The sequence below is a fragment of the Leptosomus discolor genome, chromosome 18 (assembly GCF_034619465.1).
Source record: "Leptosomus discolor isolate bLepDis1 chromosome 18, bLepDis1.hap2, whole genome shotgun sequence".
In the NCBI taxonomy this organism is placed as follows: Eukaryota; Metazoa; Chordata; class Aves; order Leptosomiformes; family Leptosomidae; genus Leptosomus; species Leptosomus discolor.
The window spans coordinates 6,686,933-6,700,634 of record NC_141408.1 but is presented as its reverse complement, the minus strand read 5'-3'; the positions used below and the strand labels follow the sequence as shown (position 1 = coordinate 6,700,634).

The following is a 13,702-nucleotide window of genomic DNA, read 5'->3' as shown; positions in this document are numbered from 1 at the left end:
CAAAATAAAATAAATTGAATCAGCTCACACATGATAACATGCTCTTTCCTACCTCATACTAATTGCTTGGCTAATTGATGTTTGTTGAACTTTCTCCATTTCATTGAGTGATTAGGTACAAAGCTAACAGTTGACATCTGTAGGCGCTTAACTGGCGTCTGTAATTACTGTTAATGTTAAATAATTGTTAGTTAATTGGAGTGGTAACTGACTGAATGGAATCCAGATTGTGAAGCAAAAAGAGACCTAGTTAAATAAACATACATTTTCAGTGAAAACAGCATTTTATTACAAGGGAGAGAGTAACAGCAGGCCAGATATGGGAGGTCTGCAGGATGCTGCATTTTTGAAATCTCACGCCAGACTCCAGTGTGGACTCCACTAACTGCAGGTATGCCAAGTCAGGATCTTTGTCATCAAAACACTCCTACCCCAAGAATTTTTTCACCTTACTTTGAACTAATTATCACGTTTTCTAATTTTGCAGCCAAACACTGGTCTTTTTTGATAAAATCAAAATCAAATTTCAGGATATAATTACATATTAGTAAATATTGCCGTTTTGCACTGAGACTGGGATTAGTTTTCTAAAATCCATAGTCTTAAGTGAACCCTTAGGGGAATATGATCACCAGCTGACACCAAAGGGTACTCAGTATCAATCCAAATGGACAAGGGTGCCCAGGACACCACTTTCAACTGTCTCCCTCTGCTATTTTGGTCACAGAAAGCCAGTGCCTACAGGTGCTTGTACCATGCTGGCTGGTTTACAGTTTTGTTTTTAATTACTAACTTAAAAATTATCAGTGAAGCCTTGGAAGACTCCCATTTTATAAGACCATAAGTTCGAGGACTTAACAATCTGTAAGATTTTGGAAGAGGCTACCTTTGACTTTCTCCTGTCCCTCTGGGCACACTGGGCACATCACATTATCCAGTGACCTTTTCCTGCAGCTACAGAACAGCTACGGTATCTCCCAGCACTAGCAACCCTGCCTGACTGCCATATCCCAGCCAAAAAATTTCCAGCATGTAAAGAAGGAGGGGACATGGAAAGCACACATCTGGAAAGGAGTGGCTTGTGCTCAGGAGATGCACGTAAGGGGAAGTTATGGAACAAATTCCTTGCTTAGATAAAGGCTTCATGGCACAGAAATAACTGCTTTTGTGTACTAGAACAAAGGACCATCTCAAGACATAGATTGACTTTTTTGTCTGCCTGACTTGGAAGTTAGAGTGAATTGTTGCACAGGTTCTTCTAATCTAATTCATAGGCACAAGAAACCTCAGGTCCTCAAACCAGGAGGCTTTTTTCCAGCATCAAGTCCCTCACTAATGAGACACTGAGCTTTCACGTGGAAAATAGTGAAAAGCCATTTAAACGGACAAAACAAGTGATCCAAAGCCACCAGGGAAATCACCACCAGAAAGGCAAGGAGACACCATCGTCAGCGTATCACTTCGGGAGGGTAAGCCATCATAACCACCACAAAAAATTGAAATACACAGAACTGCTCACATGACTCAGCAGTCCCTGAGGTTTGCTGGCCGACGAGTGGGTTTCCTGCAGCACTGGGATTGCTCCGGAGCCCTAACAGCAAGCTAGGAAGATGCATTTCATTGAGGGCCAAGATATGCAGACAGCAGACCCCCCCCTAGAATGGAAAGCAACACTGAGAATGTACATCCAGCGAGTGCAGATGTTAGGTAGATTCCTGAAGACCCCTGAAAAGGAGGGAGGCAGCAGCAGCCAGTTCTCTGGCATGCTGACCATGTTAATATTGCACACGTGCCATCTACAGAGCAGCAGATCCGCTTATACTCAACATGAGATGCTGTGGGGATGGTTTACTTGGAGAGCAAGAGCACTTCTCTACAGCCAAGGATCTCCTGTGAATGGGATCAGCAGAGAAGCATTTGCCAACTTTAGCTGCCTACTTGTTTACAGAAACAGATGTCGTAGAGGATCCTCAAGACATGATTCACCACAGACAGATGAGGGGAAAAACAACAATATGCCTGTTTTTCTAGGGAAGGATATTGCTGTAGAACCACCTAAAAAGCCAGGGCTTGATCTGACCGGTATTTCAGCCGCCAGTGAGGACGAGTAACCCAGACGCCTTGATCTACCTCCAGCTGAGAGTATAAATATTTCCCTGACAGCTGGTGGTGCCACAAAGCAGAAGGATTCATAAAGTTTACATGAACATCCTGTAAACAATTTGAACATAAAAAGCTGTAACAGCCCAATTGTGTTTCTGATCAAAGGCAAACTTCAATATACAGCACAAATGAAAACTTCATCACTTTGGGACTCATTTCTCCCTCCAGGAAAAGCTGTTTTCCAAGGGTACGTAGGAGGGAGTTAACATAAATGAAACACACAGTAGTAGTAGGAGCTGCCTGCTCTACAGCTTCAGATGTGTCTATTTAAATTATTAAGAGATAATGGAATTTAATTATGCTGGAAAGTCATGTTACAAAAATTCATGAACAAAACCTGTACTTTGGCCAGGATTAATGGTGCTAAGGTTGACGCTCTTAGAGGGAAGGGAAAAGTTATGTTCTTTCAAAGACTTAAAGACTATAAGCAGCAATCCCAAACTGGAAGGCCCAGCCTCCAGGGAGGGAAGGGACAGACCGGGAGCAGCAGGCAGGCAATGCACTCCTCTTCCATCCCTTGTCCACCTCATTTATTTAGACGGCAACAGCTCCTTTTTCAAGCATTACTAAGGGTCAGACCCTTGGGAGTTTTTAGGTGCTCATCTCGCAACACAGCCACCTGGATTTCCATGGGAATCATTTCCCTAGATAATTTTAAGTGTTATAAGGTAAAGTGTTCCTGCCTGACTGATGGAGCACAGGGCTCCAATTCACGACCAGGGACAACTCGTTTCAGTGGCAGATACAGTGATTCCTGCCCTGAGGACCAAGCCATGTACCCCCTGAACTCCCAGTCCTGCTGCAGACATGGTGCAGGGCTGGGGACCACCCCGCACAGTGCGGACATGGGAACCCCACAGGCCTCTCCAACATGGCATCACTTGGCTATGACACATATCCCAGCCCTGAGGGGCCCCAACACCCAACATCCATGGGCCAGCCCCCATAACTCACAGGACCCTTCCAGATTTAGGGATGTATCTTCCCTTTCAGCTCTAAGGACAGCCAACTCCTAAATGGAAGTTGAAAGACCTCTCCTCAAGGGGTTTCACTTCTTCAAGGGAGGTTTTGGGGGGAATTTCACTTTGCTCTAGATTTTTTAAATTATTAGTATTTCTGAAGAAGGGACTGGTCCACATTACACATCTATACTAATCCATCCCACCTTAAACTTGACCTCATTGTCAGCCTTGAAGTCCACAACTAAATGACACAAAGGAGACAAAATGTATACACAAGACCTAAAATGCTTCAGGATTTCTGCCTGCTTTGTAAATACATTACTTCTGTAATTTCTCCTACCCCAGCTATAAATAATTCTGCAAAAGAAGTGGCAAGAAAAAAAAAAGAGTAAGCGTGAGACATGTAGCTGCAGGACATCTGAGAGGAACGGCTGTGGACACGGAGGGATGTACACTTGTCAGTCTGCCGAGCCCTCCCAGCCTGGTCCATCAGCCAGCAGCTTTGAAGGTTTCATCATGATTTACCCAATGCAAATACGACCTTTCTTACGAGTGACTTTTATTGCTTTTGGCAAAAGTAGCCATGGACAACACAGGGGGGAAGAACTGGCTTGGAAGCAAACAGACTGAACTGCAGAGAGAGAACTTGAACTTGGAATATATCAAACTGACAGCGCCCGGGCAGTCGTCAGCCGCCCCCAGTGCAGACACTTAGAGAAGGCAACAGCCTCTCAACCACCCCCGGCCCAGCGAGAGCTCCTGCACCTGGCTGCAAGCAATTATTGACATTATCTCCAAACACGGGATCTTTTCTGAGGCTCTTTTCCCGATATTTAGCAGTTTGAATGCTAATCCCTTTAACAAAACTGTCCCCTATGCTTTTTTTTTTTTTTGCCCTCTTTCCCCTTAATCTCCTTCTCCTAGTGGAAAAAAAAAAAAAAAAGAAAAGAAAATACCAGTCAGCCTGGTTTGGCCGCACCTGGATTTGCATTGATTCTCCCCTTGTCATTCATGTTACCAACAGGAATTAGCATATGGCTTTAAGGGGAAACTCAGGAGGAGAAAAGAAAGACGCCATTTTGATGGAAATAAGGGGCAAAGGAATAATCTACCGTCAACTAAAAAGCTTATTTGTGTACGGTTTCCCAAGCAAAGCTTCGAAAAGCCCATGTTGATTTTAGGCTACACAAAGAAACTCTAATCCTTCCAAGGGAACTAAATCACCAAAGAAAAGTACCTCGGAAGAAAAGGCTCCCTGTCAAGCATGGGCATTCACAACCGAATAGATGCCACGAACCAAGCTCGGTAAGTAAACAAAAATAAGAATGTGGGAAATATGTTTGATTCCAAAAAAAAACCCAAAAAAAACCCAACGAAAGGAAGAGGGGCCTACTCTTCATCAGCCACCTCCGGGGGGAGGAGAGCCCCTCACCCTGGTTACAGGCCTCCTCCAGGAATGTGGATTCACCACCCGGGCTTCTCCACTGCCCTGGCCCAGCCCCAGGAAAGGGCTGCTCAAATGCCAAAGCTTTTTTACAGCGAATTAGCAAAATAAAGATGCAGTCACATGTCGTTCGGGGGCCTGGGGTCACTCCAAACACACAACTCTTCCTTTCTGTCTGTGCCACCTCTGCTCTGCCTATGGAGGGCCCGAGGGGGAACCTGTAAATGCAATTAATCAGAAAGGATATATAGGCTTGCCAAGTGAGATAACCTAGTTAGACCACAGAAATAATCCAGACTGTACTTCCAAAGGATGCTAATACATGAAAAACAGGGATACGGATCCATAACGCAATTAAATATAGGTATAATTCAATAGGCAGCAAAAGACTTCAGAAGCAATGGTGTATCAGCACGGGAATCCCAAACGTACTGGGGCCACATACTGTGCCCAGTTAAACCACTGCAGCTTCATGGAATTAAAAGAGACAGAAAAACACCAGAATGACCCACTAGAATAACAAACCCAAATGCGGCAAGAAGCACACAGGGCAAATACTGAACAAATCCACGCCTGGTCAACAACAAAAAGCAAACCCTGGATCTCAAACTCATCAAATCTGTCTCTTCTAATGCAAACTGACACAAATGTTCCAAAAAACCAGTGAGTTAAAATACTGTGGGTTTACAGCTAGAATCACACCCTTTTACTAAGCAGTTATCATGCACTGCCATTAAGAAGTGAGACAGTGGGGTAAAACCCAGGCACATTATACAGGCTTCGAATTATATTCCTTGGTGCAACTCATGCCTGGAGCTGCTCCCTCAACCCTCCTTGCAAAACCAAACTAAATCAAAAATAAGAATTAAAAATACCCCCCCCCCCCCCCCCCCAACAGTCTTTCTAATAATGCTGCTTCAGGACAAGCTCTGCGCAGAAGCTCACTAGCGCTGATTTAGGGTAAGTTTTCCCTTAATGTAGTGTAATATCATTAGCCACTCTCTCTTTGGATTGCTGTTTGGAAGAAATTAATGGGATACTGAATATTTAAATGTGGCCCTCTATATCATTTATTAACTCTACAGAAAGCACACAGCACAGTAAGCCATGGTTTATGACTATTATCCTGTGAATACTAAACGTTGGCTGGTTATTACTGTCAGCAGTGCAAATTGGCTATTCATAATTCCACGTCTATCATGTAGCTGATGAGTAACAATCAAGTTAAAACATTTTGAAAACTCTTACAGTTATTTAAATGAGCTTAAATTAAAGCCATTTGTAAAATAAACTATTCCCTAATATTGTTATTTAAATTAATTCTGACCTGGCAGGCAATGCATTATTTAAAGCCTATATTTTATATTAAGCAAAGCAATTACCAAGCATACAGAACATGTCTGAAACCAAGAGAAACATAAAAAGCACTAACAAGCTGATTACGACATTTCTGTAAGACAGTTACATTTCATCTTCCATTCAAATTGCCATGAAAAGAAATGTGTGGGGAAAAAAATACATTTGTGATGTGAACTGCGGTCTTACCTTTATTCGTAACAGCGTTGAACAGCTTTTCAGAGCTGGTATCAGATGCCTGAAAGACCAATAAAAAAAAAAGTTACATTTTCTGCAAGTGATAGATTTCAAAAGGCGTGGTGGTATATTTATACACACACATATGTATGTATATTTTAGAGAAACAAATCAGGTGACAAAACCAAGAGAGCTAATGGAAGCTGCAGCCTCCAAAGAAAACGTCCATAAGGTGGTGCTGTTTGGCTGTGCTTCACCGCCCTGCAGTGCAGCTATTTATTTGGAAAGATTCTATTTAATAAAGAAAGAAATAAATTTTTTATTCAACATACTAGCTACAGAGAAACTGTATTTTTGTACTGTAATTATCCAATACATTCTGACATTGATTTTGCAACGGAGAAGAGTCATGATTTTGAAGCAGACGGCCCAGTTTCGGGAATTTGCAGAACTGCGGATTTCTTAATTAATTTTTAAAGTATTTTTGGAGACCTCTACTGTGACAAGCATTTTATTTTTACCATGTTTAAAGCAGTGCTGATAACTGAGGTTAGTAATTTTATAAATTGCTCTTACAAACTCTTTGAAAAATAAAGAGTACGTTGGTATTTAGTATTTACTATGGATTTCCATGTTATATCTGCCTTCATCAGAATACCTGATTCTTGACACCATACTCCATATGAACTAATAATCCACGTTATATTTCATCAAGCCACCTTTATCCGTGGGAGTATTTTCCTCCTAATACTGTGCTAGTACCTCATCTACTACTGCTGTTTGTATGCAAGCATGCCAGTTAATCTTTCTACCTATTATTAAAAAGCCTTAAGTTTCACACAGAAACACTGAGCTCCCCCTTTCACAAACTGTAATGGCAAGAAACCAGACGGGGGAAGATAACACTGCAAATGTTAATTTACAAACATCCTGAGCCCCAAAGCAGAAAGCATGAAGTTTATGCATCCCTGTACTGCTGTGTTTGCGCACACACACACACACACACATAATACACACAGACATCCAAAGCTTAAACTTCTACCACCTCCACATTCACAAAACGCAGAGAGCTGTTCAATTTTGAACTGTGTCTTGGATCCAGCCCCGCAGAGAGAGTTTGCTTTCTGAAAACGCATCGAATGAAATGTGCTCAGTAGTGAAATACTGCAAACAGGGATAAAATGCAACACTTGAGAAAGATTATTTAGTCCTCTCCTGGAAACTGTTTTCTCACTGGATTCAGGAAAAATAATTAAAACCACTATTTGGAAAGCAGGCTCTTTTTTTTTTTTTTTTTTTTTTTTGTTAAATGGAAGGAATTTCATAATTCAAAATCAGATAAAAACCATCAGACGAGCAACACAGATACCTCGACTATACTAAAAACTTAGGTGTGAAATTACTGATAAATTCAGACTGCATATCATAGTGTAGCAATACACTAAAATGATTTGTTTACCCTCGAGTTAACAACATACAAGATTTCTATGATTAATTATTAAAAATAGCTTTATTTTTTTCAGACTTCTAGACAGATTTCACTAGATTACTGTTGGCTTATTTAAAAGCAGAGCTGGTGCATTTCTTCTCGATTAAATACCTTGTAAACACTGGATTTATTACCCAATGATGGATTTACTGTTCAGTGATGATTTTCTCCAAATTACTGAAAATATGTGAATAATGCACAAATTTAAGAGATCAAGAGGGCCATGTGCTTTAAAGAGCAGTCCAATATTAGTTCAACAAATTAAGAGATGCTCAATGCTTTCCTAACCTTGCCAGTCAGCCTGCTCTGATTAAAAATAACCTTTTCCAGTGAATTTCATCTGTTGTTGTCTTTTTAAATGCAGCTTCTCTCAAACTCTCTGAACCATTCTTTCTTTTTAGAAAGACAATCCAATATTAAAAATCAAACTAACTTCTTACGGTTTCAGCTATTACTTTCTCTTACTGTTTCAAAACACGACAGCGTAGGGAAACACGAAGTTTCCTATTTGCTTGATTTTTCCAACCACCAGAAAGAGCAAAACATTTTTTTAAGAAGTTTCCTCTAATGCCAAGCATCAACCAACAGATTTTTATAAGCTATGGTTTTTCAGGCGAAACCTTTTTCTGTGCTATCACATCAACCAGTCAGAAACACTGCTGTGAAATCTGGAAGTGGCACTTCTCGGACATAACGTGGTGCACAATACATCCTGCCTGAGAATCACTTGTGAGCAAACTGGGAGATGATTATCAGTACAACGTGCAAATAAAAAAGGAATAGTTTTACAAAAACAAAGCTTGCCCAAGAGTGAACCTTATTTTGTATTACTGACCACACACCACTGAATGGAAGAGCAACTTGAAAAAACCCATTGCCCGGGTCACCGTAAAAATAACCCAAACCCATTTCACTGGCTTGAAGAGCGAGATGGAACTTTGCCTGTTTCATTACTTTAAAATTTGGTTTTAAATACAGAAAAGCAATTAGGGCAAGGTACCAGTGCTACAGTAGTGAATACTATCTCTGCCAGCAGATAAGATACTGTCTCAATTTCCATGCAACTACTATTTTTTTGTAGTTAGGCAGTCACATCATGCAACAATAAAGGAAGAAAACACCAAATTAATTAAAAAAAAACCCCAAACCACAACAATTCATCACTAACGCAGAAGGATAAAACACAATGCCTTCGCAGTGCTGACCTAAAACCTCTTCTGTATTGACAGGAATCTGTGCAGACAAAGTGCCTTTATTTCCATGACGGGTGCTTTAAGGCAGTGTGGCCAAACCTTGATGTTCAAGCCACGGAGAGCCTGGCTAGTCCTTTTACACGAGACAAGTAAAACTCTCTCTTCGTTCCCCTTTATCCCGATCACTTCCATGTCTCACTCGAGCAGCTGACGAAAGACACTGTCAGTCGGCAACGCTACATTTTGGGAAGCCACACGGACCCCGCTGCCCGAGCGGGGCGCTCCCAGCCCTGCAGCCCTCCCGGCTGAAGCAGTCGCCCTCCCGCAGCGCCGGCACAGGCAGGGCGAAACCCGGAGCCGATTCTGAACAGTTCCCTTCCCTGCACTTTGGCCGTTTCCCCTTATAAATCCCCTTGCTACCAAGCGCAGCTTAATCCTTTTCAACACGAAAGGAAACAAGTCAGCAATCCCTGGGCTAAAAGAAACAAAACAAAACAAAAAACCAACACCAAACCCACCGCCCCCCCCCCCCCCCCCCCGTCCTAAAGAGAATTTCTCCCTCATCCAGGAACGCAGTGTCATCCAAGCGGCCGTACGACTAAAATATTTCCTGCCCAGACAGCGCGGCTCGACTCACGCCTGGCACAGCCCCCGCCGCCGCACTTGCACCGCCACCGGCCCCGGCCGCCGCGCACCTGCCCGCGCCCCGCGGAGCCAGCGCGGGCCCCCGCGGAGCGCCGCCGCCCCTCTCCCCCGGCCCCGGCCCGGGGTACCCGCGCTCCGCGGCCCCTCTTCCCCCCGCGGGGCCGGGCGGAGGCGGCCGCCGCGCGCGCTCGCTCGCCCTCCCTCCCGCCGCTGCCCTCCGCCGCCGGGGGGGCCCCGAGCCCAGCCGGACCCCGCGCCCCCCCCGCCCCGCTGCCCGGCCCCGCGGGGCGAAGCGGCGTTACCTGCTCGCCAGGGGTTAAGCGCGGCTGCCGGCCCGGGGCTCATGGCGGTGCGGGAGGTGCGTGCGTGTGCGCGGCGGCGGCGCCGGGAAACTCCGATCCAGCGCGGCTCTCAAAGTCCCGCAGCCAAACCCCAACTAATCCTTCGGGGGACAACTCCGAGGGCCGGGCGCGCAGGCCGCCCGGCAGACATCCTTCCCGGGCAGCCGAGCCCCCCCCTCCCCTCTCCCCGCAAGATGGTTCCCTGGGAGGAGAGAGAAAGAGAGAGGGGTGTGCGTGTGTGCGAGCGGGCGTGGGGAGCGCGGCGGCCGCGGAACGCTAATAAAGCAGCAGCAGGACAAAGAAAACCATGTGCGGCGGCAGCGGCGAGCCAGGGGCAGCGGCTCCGCGGCGGCAACTCCGGGTCCCGGGGCGGCGCGGCCCCTCCTGCCAACGCACCTCCCTCCGCGGGGTCCAGCGCCGGCGGGGCGCAGCTGCAGCCGGCAGCGCGGCCCTTCCTTCGGGCGGCTTTTTTGATTTTTTTTTTTTCTTCTGCTTTTTGGGGGTTTTTTGAGGGGTGATTTTTTTTTGTTTGTTTGTTTGTTGGGTTAAAAAGTCATGCCCGTCCTCTCCCAAGACAAAGCGGGATCCCGCCGGGGCACCGTCCCTCCCGCCGTCCAGCGCTCGCCGCGGCCGCGCTCAGGTGAATTCCATCGGGGAGACGCAGCGGCCCGGCCTCAGCTCCTCCGGCCCCGCCGAAACAACCTCGCAAGCCTGTAATCCCCGGTGGGGGGGGGCGGCCAGCCGTTCCGTTCCGTTCCGCGCTGCTCCGCCCGGCCCGGCTGCGGGCTGCCGGCCGGACCCCTCGCCGCCGCCCGGGCGCTCCGCTCCGCACTGCGCGGCGCTCCGAGAGGCGCTTCCCACCCGCCCGCCGCCGCCAGCTCCTCCCTCTCCCCGCCCGCCCCGCCCCGCTCCGCTCCGCCGAGCCGGGCTCCGCCGGTGTCCCCGCGGCGGGGGCGGCCCGGCCCGGCCCGCGGCAGCGGGGCGGGGAGGGAGGAAGAGCATCCGCGGGAGGCGTATTCCCCGCGCCGCGGCTCGGCCAAACTGCCGGTGTCCCTCCGGGGAGGCGCGCAGGGTGCGCGCAGCCTCCGCCCGCGGCGGCGGGGGCCGCTCCTCGGGGAGGGGGGGGGGGGAAGGGGGGGGGAATCCGTGCGCGGCCGCGGAGCCAGACAGTCCTGCCTGCCCCGGGGATCGCGGCACACGCAACACGAGCATCAGTCGCTAAAGCTCCGCGGGAGGAAACACAATCGAAATTATCATACTGCATTTAGCTTTTTTCCCCTTTCTTTTAACGGAAATTTATTTTTTCTAAACTGGAAACAAAATGCCCCCAAAATTCAGGCAGGGTGGCCTGCATGGAGACCTCCAGCTGTCTGCAAAGTTGTTGGACCTCCCCGAGACACACGGCGCTCTGCCAGCATGCAGGTGGGGCCAGGGCTCCTAAGCTTGCAGAGCCTCGCTCGACTCCCACTTCCAGCACCAAACGTTATTGTCAACGGGCCACGGATTTCTTAGTCACTGTAGGTTTTGCTGAAGCACCGCACACCATTAGTAATAGCCACCGCAGCAAATAAATGCACAAATACGTGACTATATAAATGATTATTCACTGAAGCATGGCAGTCAGAGCCAAACAATGTCTCCTACAAACTGAGACGCTGTGAAGATGAGAGGCGGTTAGCTCATTGGCACGGTATCCCCACACAACAGAATGTTTCCTGGGAAATGGACAGGTGCTAAGCCAGGTCTTAGGGGCTCATGAGGCCTTGCGCAGGGAGTGTTTTCAAGATTTCAAATCTTGAAATTGGTTTCAAACCAATACTGGGCTAGAAGTGCTAATGGAATTAAACTCCAGTAGGCTCCAGTTGGATTTGAGCTAAATCCTCAGAAACGGGGTTGACAAACCCTACTCACCTCCACCCCTGCAGCAGAGCTTGGCCTAGAGGAGGTGACTTTCCTAAGGGAAAGATGGGAACTACGCACGCCAGCCAGAAATCAAAGCAGAGCAATGGCTGTGGGTGCGTGGTTGGCCTCACCCGAGCCAGGAGCAGTGTGTTACGCACCTAAAATCCGAGGGAAGCTTGGAAAGACACGCTCGCGTCCTGGCACAGCTCCGAGCTCACCTTGGGGACAGGGCATGGATGATGTGAGACGAAGAGGAACAGCCCTTCTCCTGGTCCCTGGGTGCCGAGGTGGGCACGTGGCTCTGCGCTGTCCCTGAGTGGTGGCACAGTGACCTCGGTGCAGCCACACGCTGCTCCGGAGGCCCTACCCACAGCAAACACTACAGCGTGAGAGAGGAGGGAGGGAAAGCATGGTCTGAACTGTCCACACAAGCAGAAGTGCTATACTTAAGGGAAAACTCCTAAGAAAACCTTCCCACCAATTACTGATGTAGAACTACAGGATTTTATGCAAATATTTCTCACTCATTCCTCATTCCATCACTGTATGATCCATTCAAGAACAGTCTTCCTCCTCAGCATTACATTGTGGCTTTTCCAAAATTCTTATTTGAGGTCCAGCTGCACTAACTGCAATGGTTTCCACTGGGACAACTACATGGGAAGATGCACAACAGAAATGACAACAATAATCAGGAAACCAACACATTCACAACAGCTCCAAATTCAGCCCGTGGCTGCAAACGCTACAGTGCTTTCACTGCGTGTCTGATCAGGAGTGGGAACACTTCGGTAAAACTGTGACAAACTGTTTTCATCAGAAAACAGCAAAATTGTGGCCAACTTCAGATCCTGGTTATAGAAATGGACATAAGAGTTCTTCGAAGCTGTCCACCTTAGCAGGGTTATCCCTAGATTTCTGAACTGTATCTGAGCATGGACTTTGGCTGTTAAAATTTCACAGGTTTTTACATCTCCTAATAAATATACACTGCAAAGATAATCTTGTGCCATCAGAGAGGCGGTTTCCATCTCCTCCTCTAGAAACCCAACAGAGATGGCTTCACATCTGGTTTCTAGAACAAACAATGGACAGCGGCCAAAAGCCATCACAGTCGATCGGGTATTTCACGAGCTCAGCGAAGGAAATGGATGGCTTGAGTGCAGTTTTCAGTCTCCACCAAAAGTAAATTAATAAAGGCATTAAACCAGCAGAGTGTCGGGGACTGCTCGGATGGTGAGACTGTACCTGGACGAGGAATTAAATGTGCAGTATTAAGGTGTGGCAGCTCATATGTTCCATGAGCACTTTGGTCCAGACTTTCCACATCTCAACATGGTAAGAACTGGTCTAATTAAAGCCTAGACTCCTCACAAGACTTTAATTTGATAAATCTAGGCTGGATTAAACTACAGGCTTGTCTGTACTGGATTTTTCAAACGTTAACCACTTGCCACACCTGAAATCTCAGCATACACAAAATCAGAAATGCATTTACCTGCTCATCTCCCTAGGGCTGTTCAGGTTTATTGGCAGGGCTGTAAGCCTCATTATCTTCATTATTTGTGCCTTAGAGATAAGTAGAGGACCTCTGTTTTCCTGCTAGAACATTACACATGCACAAAATGCGTTTTATAATTCTGAATGAGAAGTTTGGAGTTTAGGAATTCACCCAAAGCCAAATTAAATCAAAGGGAAAAAAAAACCCCAACTAAACACCACCACCTTCTAATGATTTCAGTGGCCTTTGGATCAAGCTTCTCCCTCTCTTGACAGCAACGCTTTCCTGTGTTTTAGGTTATGCCTGGATAGGTTTTTGAAACCTTCTGTCTCTTATCTATGTGGGACCTTGCCAGAATTTTTTTCATCTGTCTGTGGTCTCTGTCAGCATCGACATTTGTTTCTGCCACAACAACAGCCAAATGAAGTGCATTGAACTTGGATCAAAAGTGATTTCAAGATCTTTCACTCTCTGAAAGAGGTTTTCAGATCCAACTATTTTATAAAAATGACCTAAAACCGCCTAGACG

General features: G+C 46.7%; 1 protein-coding gene across 4 annotated transcripts in view; it reads right to left on the bottom strand.

Moving 5' to 3' along the window:
- The window catches only part of AUTS2 (activator of transcription and developmental regulator AUTS2), a 785,815-nt gene that overhangs the window by 66,490 nt on the left and 705,623 nt on the right, over positions 1-13,702 (bottom strand). For all 4 annotated transcript variants that reach the window (XM_086475189.1, XM_086475190.1, XM_086475191.1 and 1 more), the window contains exon 6: positions 6,115-6,163. In XM_086475189.1, the coding sequence (XP_086331315.1) occupies positions 6,115-6,163 (49 nt within the window). The remainder of the gene's footprint in view (positions 1-6,114; positions 6,164-13,702) is intronic.